The sequence below is a fragment of the Mastacembelus armatus genome, chromosome 1 (assembly GCF_900324485.2).
Source record: "Mastacembelus armatus chromosome 1, fMasArm1.2, whole genome shotgun sequence".
NCBI classification, from domain to species: Eukaryota; Metazoa; Chordata; class Actinopteri; order Synbranchiformes; family Mastacembelidae; genus Mastacembelus; species Mastacembelus armatus.
Window position 1 is genome coordinate 22,241,556 of NC_046633.1, and position 14,446 is coordinate 22,256,001.

A 14,446-nucleotide genomic window follows, 5' to 3' on the forward strand; every position below is an offset into this window, starting at 1 on the left:
TTGCTGTCTTAACTACACCTCACAACCATCCCTCTGCCCTTTAAATAGAGTTAACCAAAACAAGACACACATCCCCATGCTTTAAATTTCAAGGTCCCCACATCACAAGTAAAAGTCCTTCCTGTCTTCCCAGGTTCTATATCGGCTGCGATCGGTGTCAAAACTGGTACCATGGTCGGTGCGTGGGCATCCTGCAGAGCGAGGCCAACCACATCGATGAATACGTGTGCCCACAGTGTCAGTCGACAGAGGACGCCATGACGGTCTTCACTCCGCTCACTGACAAGGATTACGAGGGTCTACGGAGAATCCTGCGTTCCCTACAGGTAACATCAGCGTTGAATAAATGTTACATGTGAAGTTTGTGATGATTATAGACTCTACAGATATTTTCCACGTGGTTCTTAATGTGGTAAGAAATAAGCACTGATACTTATTAATAATAATGGTTAAGAGACTGTCTGTCATGTTTTACAGGTACACAAATGCTCTCAGCAGTAGCTGCATCAGCAGTAAGACTGTAGTGGTTTTGGTATTGCTGATCACAAACATGCCTCCTCACTGCCCCACTGCAGTGTACAGCAAACAAAAGTCCTGTGTGCATCTTATCTGATGGGTTCGACTCCCCAGAGCGCTACTTGGAGAACTGCCTGGCCTCAGCGTTTTCTGTTTTTTTTTTTTTTTTGTTTTTGTTTTTTCTTCTAGCTCCACTTTCTCTGCTCTTCCTCTCATTTTCTCCTCCTCTGTCCAGCGGTCGGTGTGTATGTGAGAGCGAGAGAGAACATCTGTGTTGACCCACCTGCTTCCAGTGTCATTATCATGGTTTGTTTTTCTTCACTGGTTTCAGTTTTCTCAAGTGTCTTGTCTATCTCTTGTTCGTTCTCTCCCTCTCTGTGTCGGGCCCTCCCTCCTGTGCAGGCACATAAAATGGCGTGGCCATTCCTGGAGCCAGTGGATACGAATGATGCCCCAGACTACTACAGGGTCATCAAGGAACCAATGGGTGAGTGGAAGAAACTTTTAAAAGCTCTGTTGCTATAACACACAAGTGAATACTGACAAGTTCTGTCTTTGAGTCTTTCTCCTACAATACTTCAGCACTTCCCTTCCCATTTGACTGGGCAGCTCCTCAGGATCAAGTCCTTTTTCGTGTTCCTCCTGCCACATATTGAGCATATTAACTTTTCGCACTTTCCTGCATTCAACAGCTCCTTTATCACTGGCCTTTTACAATAAAATGAGTATCAGTGAAGGAAAACGTAAAATCTTTACAGCTGTTTCATGTTTTAGTTCATTGAAGTGAAACTGTGTGTACTTAGCTGGCTACTATTTCCCATAGCATACCTCAGTTTTTCAGGTTGACTAGCTTTTTGTACCTCAGTTTTCATCCCTTATTTTATTTTTTTTGTCTTGAGCTGCTGCTGCAGGGTAATACAGCTGGAAGTACAGATTTTTTTTGTACCCCTACAACATGACAGCAAAGTGCAAAAAAAACAAAAACAAATATAAACTATAAAGAAAAATAGAGTAATTAAAAAAAATCTAATGATCTTAAAATCCAGTGGTGTGAAAAGGTGTTGGCCCCCTTCCTGATTTCTTTTTTTTTTTTTGCATGTTTGTCACACTTTAATATTTCAGATCACTAACACCAACACTTTTTCACATCACTATATCTAATAAAATTGCATTCCTTGCTATTATCATATAAGATAATACAGAACAAAGTGCAAAAATTCAGGCAAAAGTTTCTGACTGACTTAATGTTTTTAACGTCAACCTGCTTATAGTGTTGTATTCTGTGATATATTGGTAAATATCACACAGTGATGAAGTGACTCAGTTGATAACACTGGATTAGAATTGGAAGCAGTTTCTGTTCAGCAGATGAAGTTACCTCAGTAGTGCTGTTTTCATTTTGTAATTGCTTTCGGCATTGGAGGTTACACCCAGTCTTTATATCTGAAACGCTGTAACACAGCCGCCAGGAGGCCAGCAGGGAGGAAGCCCTCCAACTCAGATCAAACCGGCCATGTAAATGGGGACTTGCGTCAACAGGGCCTTTTTGAACTTCCACACAAACAAACCGTTAATGAGCTGGTCCAGGTCTGCTGGGCTCTGTGGAAAGGGACCAGCCCCACACTTAGCTCCTGTTGGCCTGGTCCTGGAAACTCTAGTCCTCCCCGCTCCCTACCACTGCAAGAAAAAGACCTTGTTGGCTTTCAAAAAAATAAAAAGTGCGTTTGGCTGGTGCAGCTGCAGCAGTACGTAGTTTTTGGAGGGATTTGAGATGAAATCTGATGAGGAGAAGGAGGTCTTTGATTTTGACCATGAGGTTTGTAAACCCTTGGCCAGCTACGTGGGGGTTAAGGAGGTTAAAAGTCAGATATGTTTGTTTTAAACACAGTCTCAGGGACTGTGTACAGACTAAATCGGTGGCAGCAGCAGATTTTATGAAACTCCTTTATATCAAGCATTTGGAGAGACTTTTAAAGTTCATTTAATTTTATTTGGATTTTTTTTTTCCCTCCCAAGAATGACAGTTGGATAATGATGCTCTCCTCAGGAATGGCAAATTGGTCAGATCTCAATAACGGATCTGGAGGCTGAGTAGATTGTGGTTAGACCTGGCAGAGGTTTTGGATTTTTGCTGTCACAAATAAAATGATGAACAGTGCTCCCAAGAAACATATTTGAATGTCTGTCAAACACATCCCACAAAATCTGCAATTACTTTGAAGTCAGCCTGCTGATTAGTGTAATGGAGTACATTAGAAAAGCCAGATATTTATCTACAGCTTCTGCATATGTGATGTTTGTCTCTGGCAAAAACTCACAATTAAACTACTTTTTAAAAATTTCTATTACATACTGGTCATACAGTGTTTTTAAATCTCTTCTTCTTAGACCTGTCCACCATGGAGGAAAGGTTACAGAAGCGCGGGTATGTGAAGCTGACAGAGTTTGTAGCGGACATGACCAAAATCTTTGATAACTGCCGCTACTACAACCCCAGTGACTCGCCTTTCTACCAGTGTGCTGAGGTTCTGGAGAACTTCTTTGTCCAGAAGCTCAAAGGCTTCAAAGCCAGCAGGTAAGATGATGATGTGATGATGAGGATGATGGCGAAAAAGAAATGCAAAGGGGCAGCAAGTGACAAAAGAGTTACAGCCGTGAGTCAGAGAGCACCCGCCCTGCTCACTGAAGTGTCTGTGTCAGTGAAGTCTTCAGCAGCTCCAGCTGTGCTGCTGTGACTCGGACCCCCGACCTCCCTGTAGGTTAGAGAGACACTGACTCTCTCTGAGAGTAATAAGATTTAACTTATTAAAAAAAAAAAATACGTAGACACTAGTGGCTGACTCTTCTTTTCTGTCACCATCATGTGTTACTTCTAAACTTATTCACTGCTGGTTTTTGTTTTGTTTTGTTTTTTTTTGTTGTTTTTAGAAAGCTCATACTGGATCATCCATAAAATCTCCTTAAGATTTTAACGATGACATTCAATGCTTGGCCTCATTTTGAATGTCTCATGTTGTTTGATGTATTAAAGGGAGACAGGTTTGCTTTTTCCAGTCTTCAGTCACAAAATAGTTTCATCTTGGAGGGGTCTTCATTTTCACACTTTATACGTCCAGTCAGGTGATTTCTCATCCTTAACAAAATATGCTTCAGATTTTACCATGTCTTCAAGGTGCCTTTTGTGCTTTAATGTAATGTTGTGGATTGTTCTACCAAATGAAAACCAGACAAGGTTGAGACCTGTGCAGTTATACACAGCGTTAATAACTCCACTGTCTCCTTGTTTTTGGTTGTACCTGTAGACTCACGTCACTGCATTGCTTTACGTGCTTTAGGTGGGTGCACACTACATGATTTTGGTAATATTTAGATCCACATTGAGTGATTTATTTATATATGTAAAACTGCAGGTGGTGCAGTGGTTAGTACCGTCACCTCACAGCAGTTCTGGGTTTGAACCTGTCAACCAACTGGTTGTTTGCCGTGTTTTCTCCAGGTGGGAGGAGAATTGGCGACTCTAAATTGCCCATTGATGCGACTGTGTGTGTGTGTGCATATTTGCCTGTCTTTGTCTCTGGCTCCAGCCCCTGTAGCCCACTACAGAATTAAGTATTATCGGTAATGGATGGGTAGACTTGGGTCTGTCTTTAATCTTGCTATTGTGTTTATTACTGAAGAAACAGTAAAGCTGGTATTCATAAAGGCTCAGTCTCATCTCAACTCACACGGGGTGTCCATGATCATTTCAGCTGTTAGTTCAGTCCGTCTTGTGATTTGTATCCAGCTTTATGTGTGTAAAACGCTTATGTGCCTCACCCGCATGTATTTACACCATCCATTTTCTCTCTCTCTCTTCCCCTCTCTCCCCCTCTCTTGCAGATTGTGATGTCAAACTCCTGGGTGCCGGGGTCACTTTTAAAATAAACAAAAAAAAATTTTTTTTGGTATCCTGGATATTGCTGTTTTTACTTTTTTAAAACAGCCTTAAAAACTTTGTAAGAGAGTGCTTATATTAAACCACACTGTAGGTGTGATCCTTTTTTATTTTCAAAGCAAATGAAAGAAAAGGAGTTTCTACTGTGTAATAAGGGCAGCCATGTTGGTAACACATCATTCAAGGCAAAATGTATTTTCTTACACTTGTTGCAACAGATGACTGATATTTTGTTTATGTTTGAGTTGGATATAAAGCAGAATGAAGTTAAGCTAACGTTTTGACATCTGACTTAAGTTCACACAGATAACTTATCTTTTAATTTGACAGAAGTGTTTATTGTATTGGTCATAACATGCTGCAGCAGAACATTTTACCTCATTTCTTAGCTCAGACTTTTTTTTTTTAAAAAAAGCATGCAACAACTGTTAGTTTCTTTTTATTGGCTGTACCCATGTATAATGTTATTTTATGTGCATAATATATCTTTTTGTGAAGGACTATTTTTATGTTCCAAAGGAAATAATGGTAGGATCTGTAAAGATAGATTGGAGAAAAATGTAGTTTAGCTTTCCTGTTCTAAAAATGGTGAGCTTGACGGTCTCCAGGTTAAAAAAAAGTCCTTGTATATAGACTGTTGGGCTGACATCACATCATACACTTCAGTAACATTTCACCAACATGGCTGCTTGGTCTACGTCAAAGTGTCTGACCCACTGGCATCCAATACGTTTTCTTTTTTTGTTTTTTTTTTTTGTTTTGTTTTGTTTAGTTTTTTTTTTTTTTTTGTATTTCCCCTAGTGCATATTTTTGTCATATTGTAAAGCTTTTAATAAAAAAAAGGAAACAACATGAAGTTTTCCAACAGTTTCTTCCTCCTCTCTGTGCCCATCTCTGTAGGTCTCATAACAACAAACTGCAGTCAGCAGCCTCTTAGCTCCCTCGTTAAAAGCCAAGTGTCAAAAAGACAAGCCTTGTGGTTTCCTCTCAGTGGTTAAGGCCTGTGGTCCGAGTCAGGCTGCTCCTGAATCTGAGCCCTCTCTAGAGGAGAGCGGACTTGCTGCAGGAAATCAGCCTGCACTGGTGTCACAGCAGCCAACGTCCAACACCTCTGTCGCAGTGCTAAGAGGGAATGAATTGAAAATCCCTTTTCATCCAAAGCATCAATGGGACATTATGACAGAGAAGTCCTACCGGAGGCGGAGCAGCCTCAGACTCTGTTTGGCATCCTGTTTGATTCCGTCTAGTTGTCTCACTGGTGCAACCCGTCCATGAAAAGAAAGATCCGGTCAAGGAGCCAAGATGGCAGACAGAGTGGATCCGTTGGCAGACTGATCGCACGGCACCAGCAGACTCAAAAAGAGTTGAGTTTATTCTGTTGCTGACCACTGTTTTTGTGTATTCCTATAATTTAGTCCTGTCGTATTTTCATGATAAAAATGATATTCAAGCTTAGTCTCGTGTGAAATGAAAATGGCTGCAAATGTCCATCAAAATGCCCAGTTGATGCTTCCCATGATGAGGCTAAATCCACAAGATCTACACACGTCACATCCATGTGCTTGAAGGCAGCATTTTAATGGTGATGTATCAATATGTCACTCCAGAAAAATTAATCCCATTGAAACCAGTGAGCATTTCAGGTCCATTTTGTTGAATTGGCCTTTATTCATTATTACTATCTACTCTCAGGTGAGCAGGCACTAAGCATGAGCCAGTCTCAGTGTGTCCATCAGTTCCCTGTCACAGTAGCTTGATGCTGAGATGATGCGTTTAAAATAGAAATAATAGCATATTTCTGAAAAATCATGAAGAGATGGACATTTCTGTCGTATTACAATCACCACATGTGGGTGTAGACAGCACTTACTAAAGTAACTCAAGAGTTTTTCTTTTTGTCCGAGGGCTGCGTTGCTTTCATGTTAACTTCCAGAAGGAAGCACACAGGACAGGACATCCCACCCACCACATTCTGCCCTTCCGCTGGACTTTTTCCATTTTGTGCTTTTCAGAAATGAAAGTGAGGAGCGTTAACCAGTTCAGAGCTCCATTTGAACTTTTTGAACGAGGTCAAGGACAAAGCAGTAGACAAAAGAGTCTGTTTGGTGAAACTTGTACAAGGCTCAATTAACCCACATGTACTGTACGTCCATACACACAGTGTCCCGTCACAGCTGTGTCTGTTTCTGTCAGTGGCTGGGGCTCGAAGTCTCTCCTCTTATCTATCAGCCACTTCTTCCAGCATATTTCACTGAAGCTGACAGGTTGGCTCACATACGTCTCTCAACTCACCCTCAAAAGCATGGTTAAGTAATTCGATAATGGGCTTTTCCACTCAGCATCAACTTAGTTATGTTGCGGTCTGTGGCAGCATGTCTGGGAGCAAACCATGAGTGGGACTGGGGAGCCTTTATATCATGGGGTTTGTATGAAAATTTTATAGCTGCATATTTGGGAACATTTTTTGTAATCGGAGATTAACAGTTTTATAGGAGGATGGCAGTCATTCAAAACTGTTTAACATTTGTTTGAAAAAAAAAACATTTTCGGTTTCAATCAGGGTTTTTTTTTGTGTGTGTACGAGTTGAGAGATTATGGAGCCTCTGTCTTCTTATGTGTCTTTCACACTGTCACTTTGTAATCTGATGATGTGTTTCATCCACTGTTTGTAATCTCTATTGTATATTACTGCTGTCCAAATATGTAGAGAAAGATTTTTAGAGCAGTAGAAACTTTTATTTTTCACTCTTTAAACCAGCAACTAAGCCCACATATATTTTAAGTGTCTATTTTTTCTCTTTAATTAAAGTGAACTCTACATTTAAGGTGAAATTGCCCTTTATATTAAAAGTGCTGCATATTGTGAGCATAAAGGTTTTGAATGCAGTAGAGTGAACACAGTAACTCTTGTAAAGAGTTTTTCATTTTTTGTAAGAAACCAACCAGTTTATCATAACTTCTATATTGGCATTGCATTTCTTGTATTATTTATTCATATCAATGAAAAGTTCTCAGTTTTTTGAGTAATGTTGAAGAAACGTAACTGCAGATAAAAAGTACTCTATGTTTTTAACAGACTGTGTCAACTCCGAAGAGATTCTCTTTTGTACTTGATAGGACATTTCATCCTAGATAATAAAGTAACGTTTTTGACACCAGTTATTAAAAGAGTTGTGCTTCTGTTGGTTGTATCAGCTCATTTCAGGCACACTGTAGGGCAATTTACCTCACCTATAGAGAATAAAAACAACAAATAGATCTAAATAGATCTAAAAAATTATCACAAAAATTATGATTTGGATTCAGAGTTTAATGGGGAACCATTATCAAGATTGGTGCCAGAAGGCCTTTTAGAAGACCCCGTCAAACCTGCAGTCCAGGGATGTTTGTTATGGCTGTTGAGAAGAAACTGAGCTTGAGACACGATTGGCCCAGGACTGATAATGTTCCTCAGCAGACAAGAGCAATGTTGGTCAAAAATCTGCAGTTCATCTGGATTTCAGAAATAAGAACTTTTGCAAGAAATGACCTGGTTTCCATGTAAAATAGTTTTATAAACTGGACATGTTTCCTATATTGCATTTACCATTTAAACATTTATTATATTATATTTAAACAAGATGTATAGAGTATCATCAGCATAGCAGTGATAGGGCATACCTTTTAAATAACTGGGGGTTATGACCATGACCATGAACTGCCACCCTTTCCAGTTTAAGTCTGAAATCTTTGTTGCATCCTTTTTTTCATTTCAGTCATTTTCTACTGCTGTTTGTAGTTAAAAAACACAGAAAATGCCCCCAAAACACTTCAAATTATTGTAATTATCTTCCTAGCATACAAAAACTAGACAAACATATTAGGCCCAGGACAGAGCCCTGAGGCACACCACAATACAGACCAAATGACAATAATTCAAAATTATTTTGACATTGCCAATTCATTTTGTTGAGCATATCTTAAAAGTAAATATGTTCAAATGATTTTGTCATTTTTAATCTCGATTTTCTAACATAATTTGTGTCAAATACCATGAAAAAACTGCATCACAACAAGGTGGGATTTTCAACTTCAGGACGTCAAAGGCTTGCCCAAGGACCCAGGCCCTCAGGAGACCTAAAGTCTCCATGCTCTCTATGTGGCAATTGAGCTTCTTGTCAACTTGACCCTGTAAAGTAATTTCAAACCTCATCTAGTGTCACTTATCTGGAAAAGTGCTTTGAGGTTGCTGCTCATGAGCCCTGAAGGACAAGGTCAGGACCCCCATACATACACAGACAAATGTTTCTTGTGATCAAATTACCAACATGACACACAAGTGACACCTCTAAGGTTGACCTTTCATTCTCCTCTTGCACCCTTCTCCACCACCTCCATCTCTTATCTCCCCCCTTAAACCACTAACTGAATCCAGAGGTTCACATGCACGCTGAAAGCTCTGCAGATGACCACAAGCCCAAAGTGGTTTCAATCCACCACCCCTGTCTCTTTCTCTCACTCCCCCACCACCACCACCACCACCACCCTTGTGGCTTGGGGGCTATCACACAGGAAACAACTTGCAGATTTTCCCACCTCTCCCTCTCCTCTCCCCTCTTTCTCTCCCACCTCCTCCTCCTTTACATCCTCTGTGATGAGGAATGTCCTCCTGCTGCGATAGTAGCCAAGATGTGGAGCAGGCTCCTGTTTCCTGCCCGCATGCATCTGTTGCCTCCAGCACTGATCCCAGATAGAGGCTTCATCAAGCCTGGGAACTGACCGGCACAAGCTGACAGACGGACAGAGGGGGAGAAAAAGAGGCTCAGCCCTGCCTGCCTCAGCGTCCAAGTTCCCAAGTGGGTCTGTCTTCCAGGAGGCCAGACGGAAACCATGGTTGTTAAACTCTAATTAGAGTGTCTTAATTTGGGGCCTCCTTCTCATGCAATTACTGGGAATGATAATGAGGATCAATGTTTCAGTCAGTGGGCAGATGTATGTGATAGCGTGAGTAGAGGTTTGGACAAATAAATTGCTGACAGGGGTCATTCAGTATAAAAGAAATATACATTTTTATTGGGTTTGTCTATAGTAATGCAATGTGGAGCCTTCAGTGCAAATCTTTTCCCTTACATAAGAAGCAGGAGATCACGGTTGTTCCAAAATCAAGCCAAGGATTTCTGATTAACTAAAAAGCTGCACCTTCAGAAAAACACCAACTCTCCTCTTGCTGTGTCATTTTACGTAACTGTCCCCCCCCCCCCCCCCTTCTTGCTCTGATCCTGCCTAAATACTTCACATACCCCTTTCAGGTTTTGGCATTCCTGGAGGAGTGGGTGTTTGTGTGTAAGCATCCTAGAGAGGAGCTGTGACAGAGGCACTTTTCTGAGTCGTGTGTCCAGGTGCAGAGAGGATCAGATTCCTGTGATTAGATTTATGGTTTAGTCCCTACAACAACACCCTCCCTCCCATTCAGCATGGCCCTGTTTGATGTCCCAGTCTACTCAGGCAGACATTTCATCGTGGACACATAATTAAAGTTAGAAAAATAAGCCGCTCTCATGACAACCACTCTTGTGCTCTCTCTTTCCTCCCTACTGTACTGGGGTTTGTTGCTGTTTTTTCAAGCCCTTCATTCCCTCCCTTTGGTCCTTGTAAAAATAAAAGTGCATTTCCTGCTTACCAGTAACAACCACAGTGACATCATGCATGTGTCTGGATATTACAAAACAATCGCATTCAGTGCAACACAACATTTTGTATTCATACTGTAGATTAATCAAAAGAAACCAGATTATAAATGTTGGATTTGTACAAAAGTATACAAGCCTTCCAGTTTTGCAGCTGTGATTATTTTGACAAGCTAACAGTTTGAAAAATAAGGTCCAAAGTGTTCATTTGTATCAGAAATTCAGTTATTAAATATGGAAACAGGATCTGAAAATTTGCTCAGAGGAGCTACTGTGCCAGCTAGAAAATATCAGTGTTAAACGGGAATCAAGTGTAAACAGAAAAATGCTCATTCTATATGTTAACTTTGTGCTAAATGGAAAAACGAGCTGCAGATACGTCAGATTTCACTTTAAAAGTGGCCCATAAAGTTTAATTTAGGGCCTTCATGAACCAGCCATGAATGAATGAGGAGTCTGAATGTAGTTTCTGTTCTGTTAAAATAACATAGTGCTAAGAAAACACTACTGATCAGTCCTTAAACTCTTACTAAAATTACTACAGCAATAAATTCAATTGGGGATGCTTGTGTTTTCTATTGAAGAAACCGCAAGTCAGTACTGGATAACCAGGGTTATGTTACACCGTAGAACTCCATAAGAATGTAAATCCATGCTTTCCGTAAAATCTCTTCTCTCTTGCACAATGCTGAGGGTTTAGTTAGGATCAGTTCATGTAAGCTGCAATGTCTCTTCCCCTGCAGCAGGGGGCGACAGTCTTATCTTTGCTTCATCTACACTTGGAGTGGATGGCCTCCAGGGTTTTCTGGTGTCTCCGTTTGTTGAACCGTTTGACATAGTTGTTGCTTCGCAGGAGGCCGTCACCAGGCTTCAGTTTATTTCCCACCAGGTTCAGAAGATCACTGGGAAGATGGCGCCTCCGGTGGTAGATCTGGCCCATTACGATGTATCTGGTCCCTTGGGAACAAGCAGAGGGATATTATTAGATGAAGAGAGCTCAACTTGTGCAGGAATCATTTACAAGTTTATACATTTTATTTCATTTTTTATCTATATCTATATTCTCAAATTGGCAACCCTATACTGATGGCAGGTATTTTGTTTTAATTTCGAGCTAACGCTTGCAACACTTACCCATTTTGATATCAGGGCAGGGTTTGTTGCACCTGTATGTGTCGACGACCAGAAGGCGAACTTTGAAGAAGAAGCTGTCTGGGGTCACGTAGAGACGACTCATTTTGTAGAAGCCGTCACTGCTCACCATCAGAGTAATAAGGCGTATTCCTTTACGCAGCACATCGATGTCGTAAACTATCCCATTGACAGCTGTTCCAAGGACAAGAAAAACATTGTGATATAAGTTTTTAGATCTCTGCTTATTAAAGAAATAGTTTCACATTTTAAGAAACTTCATGTGACTGTTGGTTGGGCCTTTCTATTTACTGTACAGATGAAAGAGGTGGATCATCTCATCTAACTCAGTCAAAAAGAAAATGATAGTGTTTACCAGAATCCCTTTAGGATTTAGAGCTAAAATGACCTTGATGTGCACAGATCCAGTATGTGTCAAGAAAATAACTAAAAGTCTCAAAATTCCTGTGTAGCTTAATCTTAGAATGAGACTTAAAATCTACATAGGGAACGGGTCTCCTTTGACGGAGGCAGCCATTTTGCACCACCATGTTTCTACAGTAGCCCAGAAAGGACAAACAAAACACTGGCTCTAGACAGGGAATGGTGTTTTGTCCTAAAAGTAACAGCCACTGTGAGGTGTGAGGGGAGCTCAGAAGGTTGCTTTCTGCAATCTCACCACTAGTTGCCGCTAAATCTTTCACATTTTACACATTAAACCTTTAATTATTTTGTTACTGCTTCCAAGAAGTTGAGTTCACACTGTCTCCAGATGTTAATTACTGTGAACCAGTTCGTACTTTGAACTGATGCCACCCAAAGATCTCTGACAAAGTCCAATTTTGTCTCCCTCTAGTACGTACCGAACTCACTGAAGCAGTAATACTCTCTCTCATCCTTCTCCTTCCTGCACTCGCTCATGCAGAAGGCGTCATGCATGAAGTCGGACTCTGCACAGAGGAAGACAAGTAGAGGATGGGATGGAGGGATGGGAAGAAAAGAGAGTGACTGTCTGCCAGACTCATTCCAGCATCATTAGAAAGGATGAGGTTGTCATTGCAAACCTCAGTTGTCGCATTCTTCAGCGGGGAACTGGAGGAGGTGGTTTTACTGAGTGTAATGGGATCAGGTCCGTGTTAGGGTTTCCATCTTAATTACTATATCAGATCACTCCCTCAATCTTTGCACTGGCATCATTACAACCTCTAACTCCCAGAGGACGACACACAAAGGGACACATTGACAGCCCGATATGAGGGAAGTGGTTGTAATTAGTGCCAAGGGACACTGACTGACTTTAAGAGGAAAACCATAAAAAGATAAACTGTCATTATCGCTCTTTAACTTAGTGAATAAATTGAATCACCTCTAAAGATATAGGATGTCACTGTCTGATTACTGTAAACTGTTGGATAACCTCTTCCCAATGAAGTAACAAATGTGACATTATTAAGAACTTGTGGGGTCAATTTTGTGAACCTTTACTGCACAGGAGACAGTAGGAGCAGATGTGAAACAAAGGTCTCTGGCGGGCTTGAACCTGGGACCCCCTAACAGCTTTTAAATCGTACTTTCTGGTTGTTCAGAGACATTTTGGTAATGAAATTTGGTTTGAATGCTTCCTGTCCCTAACATTACAATGAAGCCAGACTCTAGAGTCTCTAAAGTAAAATCCTTAAGCAGCTTTGTTTCCTCCTGGAACTAATAAAACATGTTGGGTTTGGTTTAAATCATTTGTCAGTGTGATTGCTTTGTATTGTGTTGCATTATTAGTAGTAATAAATACTGTGAAACTGAGCATCAAAGATCTTCCCAGCTGGCTAAACTCTTATATAATTATAATCTGTAGAATCCCTAAAGGGTGTAACATTCAAAGACCCTTTCTAAGGGAACAAGTCCGTCTTAGAGACAGGACAGATTTCAAGGTCAGGGTCTCACAAATCCTCCCATACCTCTTCTCAGGATGTCAAACTGGTAAAGCAAGCTGGAGCTGCGGTGGTTATGAACCACGGGCGGGCGGCTGTTGTTCCGGGGTGCCGCACTGATACTTGATTGATAGAGACTGGATTTCCCCGGTCGGTTCTCCTCTGGGTCCATGCGTCGGTTTGGGGGGTCTCTCCGTGCAGAAGGGGCCGGTTGGTGCGGGGGAGCCTGAGGCTGTGTGTGGGGTGGGCCCCTGGGTCTGGAGTTGGGGTGTCCCTCTGGTTCGCTGGTGTTGGACTGGGTGTCTGGGCTGGTTTTCTGCACGGTGTGGTTGCTGGATGCGGTCTGAGCTCCAGTCTGCAGGGTTTTGGGAAGAACACCGACGACGTCTCGGGTTTTCTCGCCGTTATGCTTCAGCAGACGGTCGCTCTTGAGGCCCTTCTTGCTCTTGTTGTAGGGAGTGTGGTGTCGAGGGATGGGCGCCAGGTCCGTGTACTTCGGCCACCCAGCCGAGGGCAGAGGGTGGACGGTGAACTTGGGGTCTCCGTTCCTGCTGCTCTTCTCTAGAAGCTCGTTGATCGGGAGGGAAGGCTCTTTGAGCAGCAGCCTGCTGTGGTTGCCCGGAGCCGGATCCACAAAGCTGCTTTGCCCCTTTTCTACCAGGCTGTACAGCTCTGAAACAGGCAACAGCAGGATTACTACTGCAACCACACGTCATCAGCAGGGTAAAACTAACCTGTCTCACGACAACAAGCTGCACTTTTAGAAAGTATTTAAATGATCAACCAAAGTGGAAGTCCTTTAAAACTTACCTGAAATATTTCCTGACTTTATTTGAAATGATCAAACCTGACAAATATGTTTTTCTTTGCATTTAAAGAGTTCTCAGTCACTGTCTCACAACTTGACACTTTACACTATGACAGTCAGTCAAATCAATCAGTCATGACAATAATGTAACGCTGTATGTGATACATTATGATGACATCATTTGGTTTAAAAACAAAATGTTTCCACTCACCGTTAACATGCTCGTCCGCGTGGAAAAGAGGCAGCTCTATAGACAAGAGGAAGAGAATAATCCGGGTCATCCTGGCTGTTCAGAGGACGCACTTCAGGTTCTGCTGTCGAGCTGGGATTCCTGGGATTTTTATACTGGCCACTGAGAAAGAGATGGGATGGGGCTTGGTGGGACGTCCCAAACACAGAGGTAAACACTTTGACCTGACGCTCCTTTCATTCATAAACGTTCCCATTGTTATTTCCAACATACGAA

General features: G+C 41.6%; 2 protein-coding genes across 4 annotated transcripts in view; one reads left to right on the forward strand and one right to left on the reverse strand.

Annotated features, from left to right (window-relative positions):
• The window catches only part of LOC113127734 (nucleosome-remodeling factor subunit BPTF), a 37,191-nt gene extending 31,257 nt beyond the window's left edge, over nucleotides 1–5,934 (forward strand). For 2 of the 3 annotated variants that reach the window (XM_026302468.2, XM_026302470.2), the window contains 4 exons: nucleotides 134–326; nucleotides 919–1,003; nucleotides 2,905–3,091; nucleotides 5,351–5,934. In XM_026302468.2, coding sequence (XP_026158253.1) covers nucleotides 134–326; nucleotides 919–1,003; nucleotides 2,905–3,091; nucleotides 5,351–5,387 — 502 coding nt within the window. In that variant the 3' untranslated portion in view covers nucleotides 5,388–5,934. Of the gene's footprint in view, nucleotides 1–133; nucleotides 327–918; nucleotides 1,004–2,904; nucleotides 3,092–4,395; nucleotides 4,857–5,350 lie in introns of those variants that run through there. The other variant, XM_026302469.2, reaches the window with a different exon arrangement.
• Nucleotides 5,935–9,675: 3,741 nt separating this feature from the next.
• LOC113128442 (uncharacterized) lies at nucleotides 9,676–14,322 on the reverse strand. Its single transcript, XM_026303781.1, has 5 exons — nucleotides 14,192–14,322; nucleotides 13,200–13,844; nucleotides 12,111–12,197; nucleotides 11,251–11,442; nucleotides 9,676–11,073 (listed from the first exon to the last, which is right to left on the reverse strand). The coding sequence occupies exons 1-5, from the start codon at nucleotides 14,259–14,261 to the stop codon at nucleotides 10,886–10,888; spliced, it is 1,182 nt and encodes a 393-aa protein (XP_026159566.1). The 5' UTR covers nucleotides 14,262–14,322; the 3' UTR covers nucleotides 9,676–10,885.
• Between the last annotated feature and the right edge of the window lie 124 nt (nucleotides 14,323–14,446).

Excerpts from the sequence above, each read along its gene's own strand:
- LOC113128442 (XM_026303781.1), bottom strand. The coding sequence starts at position 14,261 with ATGACCCGGATTATTCTCTTCCTCTTGTCTATAGAGCTGCCTCTTTTC. Across the intron at positions 11,443-12,110 it reads TTACTGCTTCAGTGAGTTCG|CTGTCAATGGGATAGTTTAC; the intron begins GTACGTACTAGA and ends TCCTTGGAACAG. Across the intron at positions 11,074-11,250 it reads CTGCCCTGATATCAAAATGG|GGACCAGATACATCGTAATG; the intron begins GTAAGTGTTGCA and ends CTTGTTCCCAAG.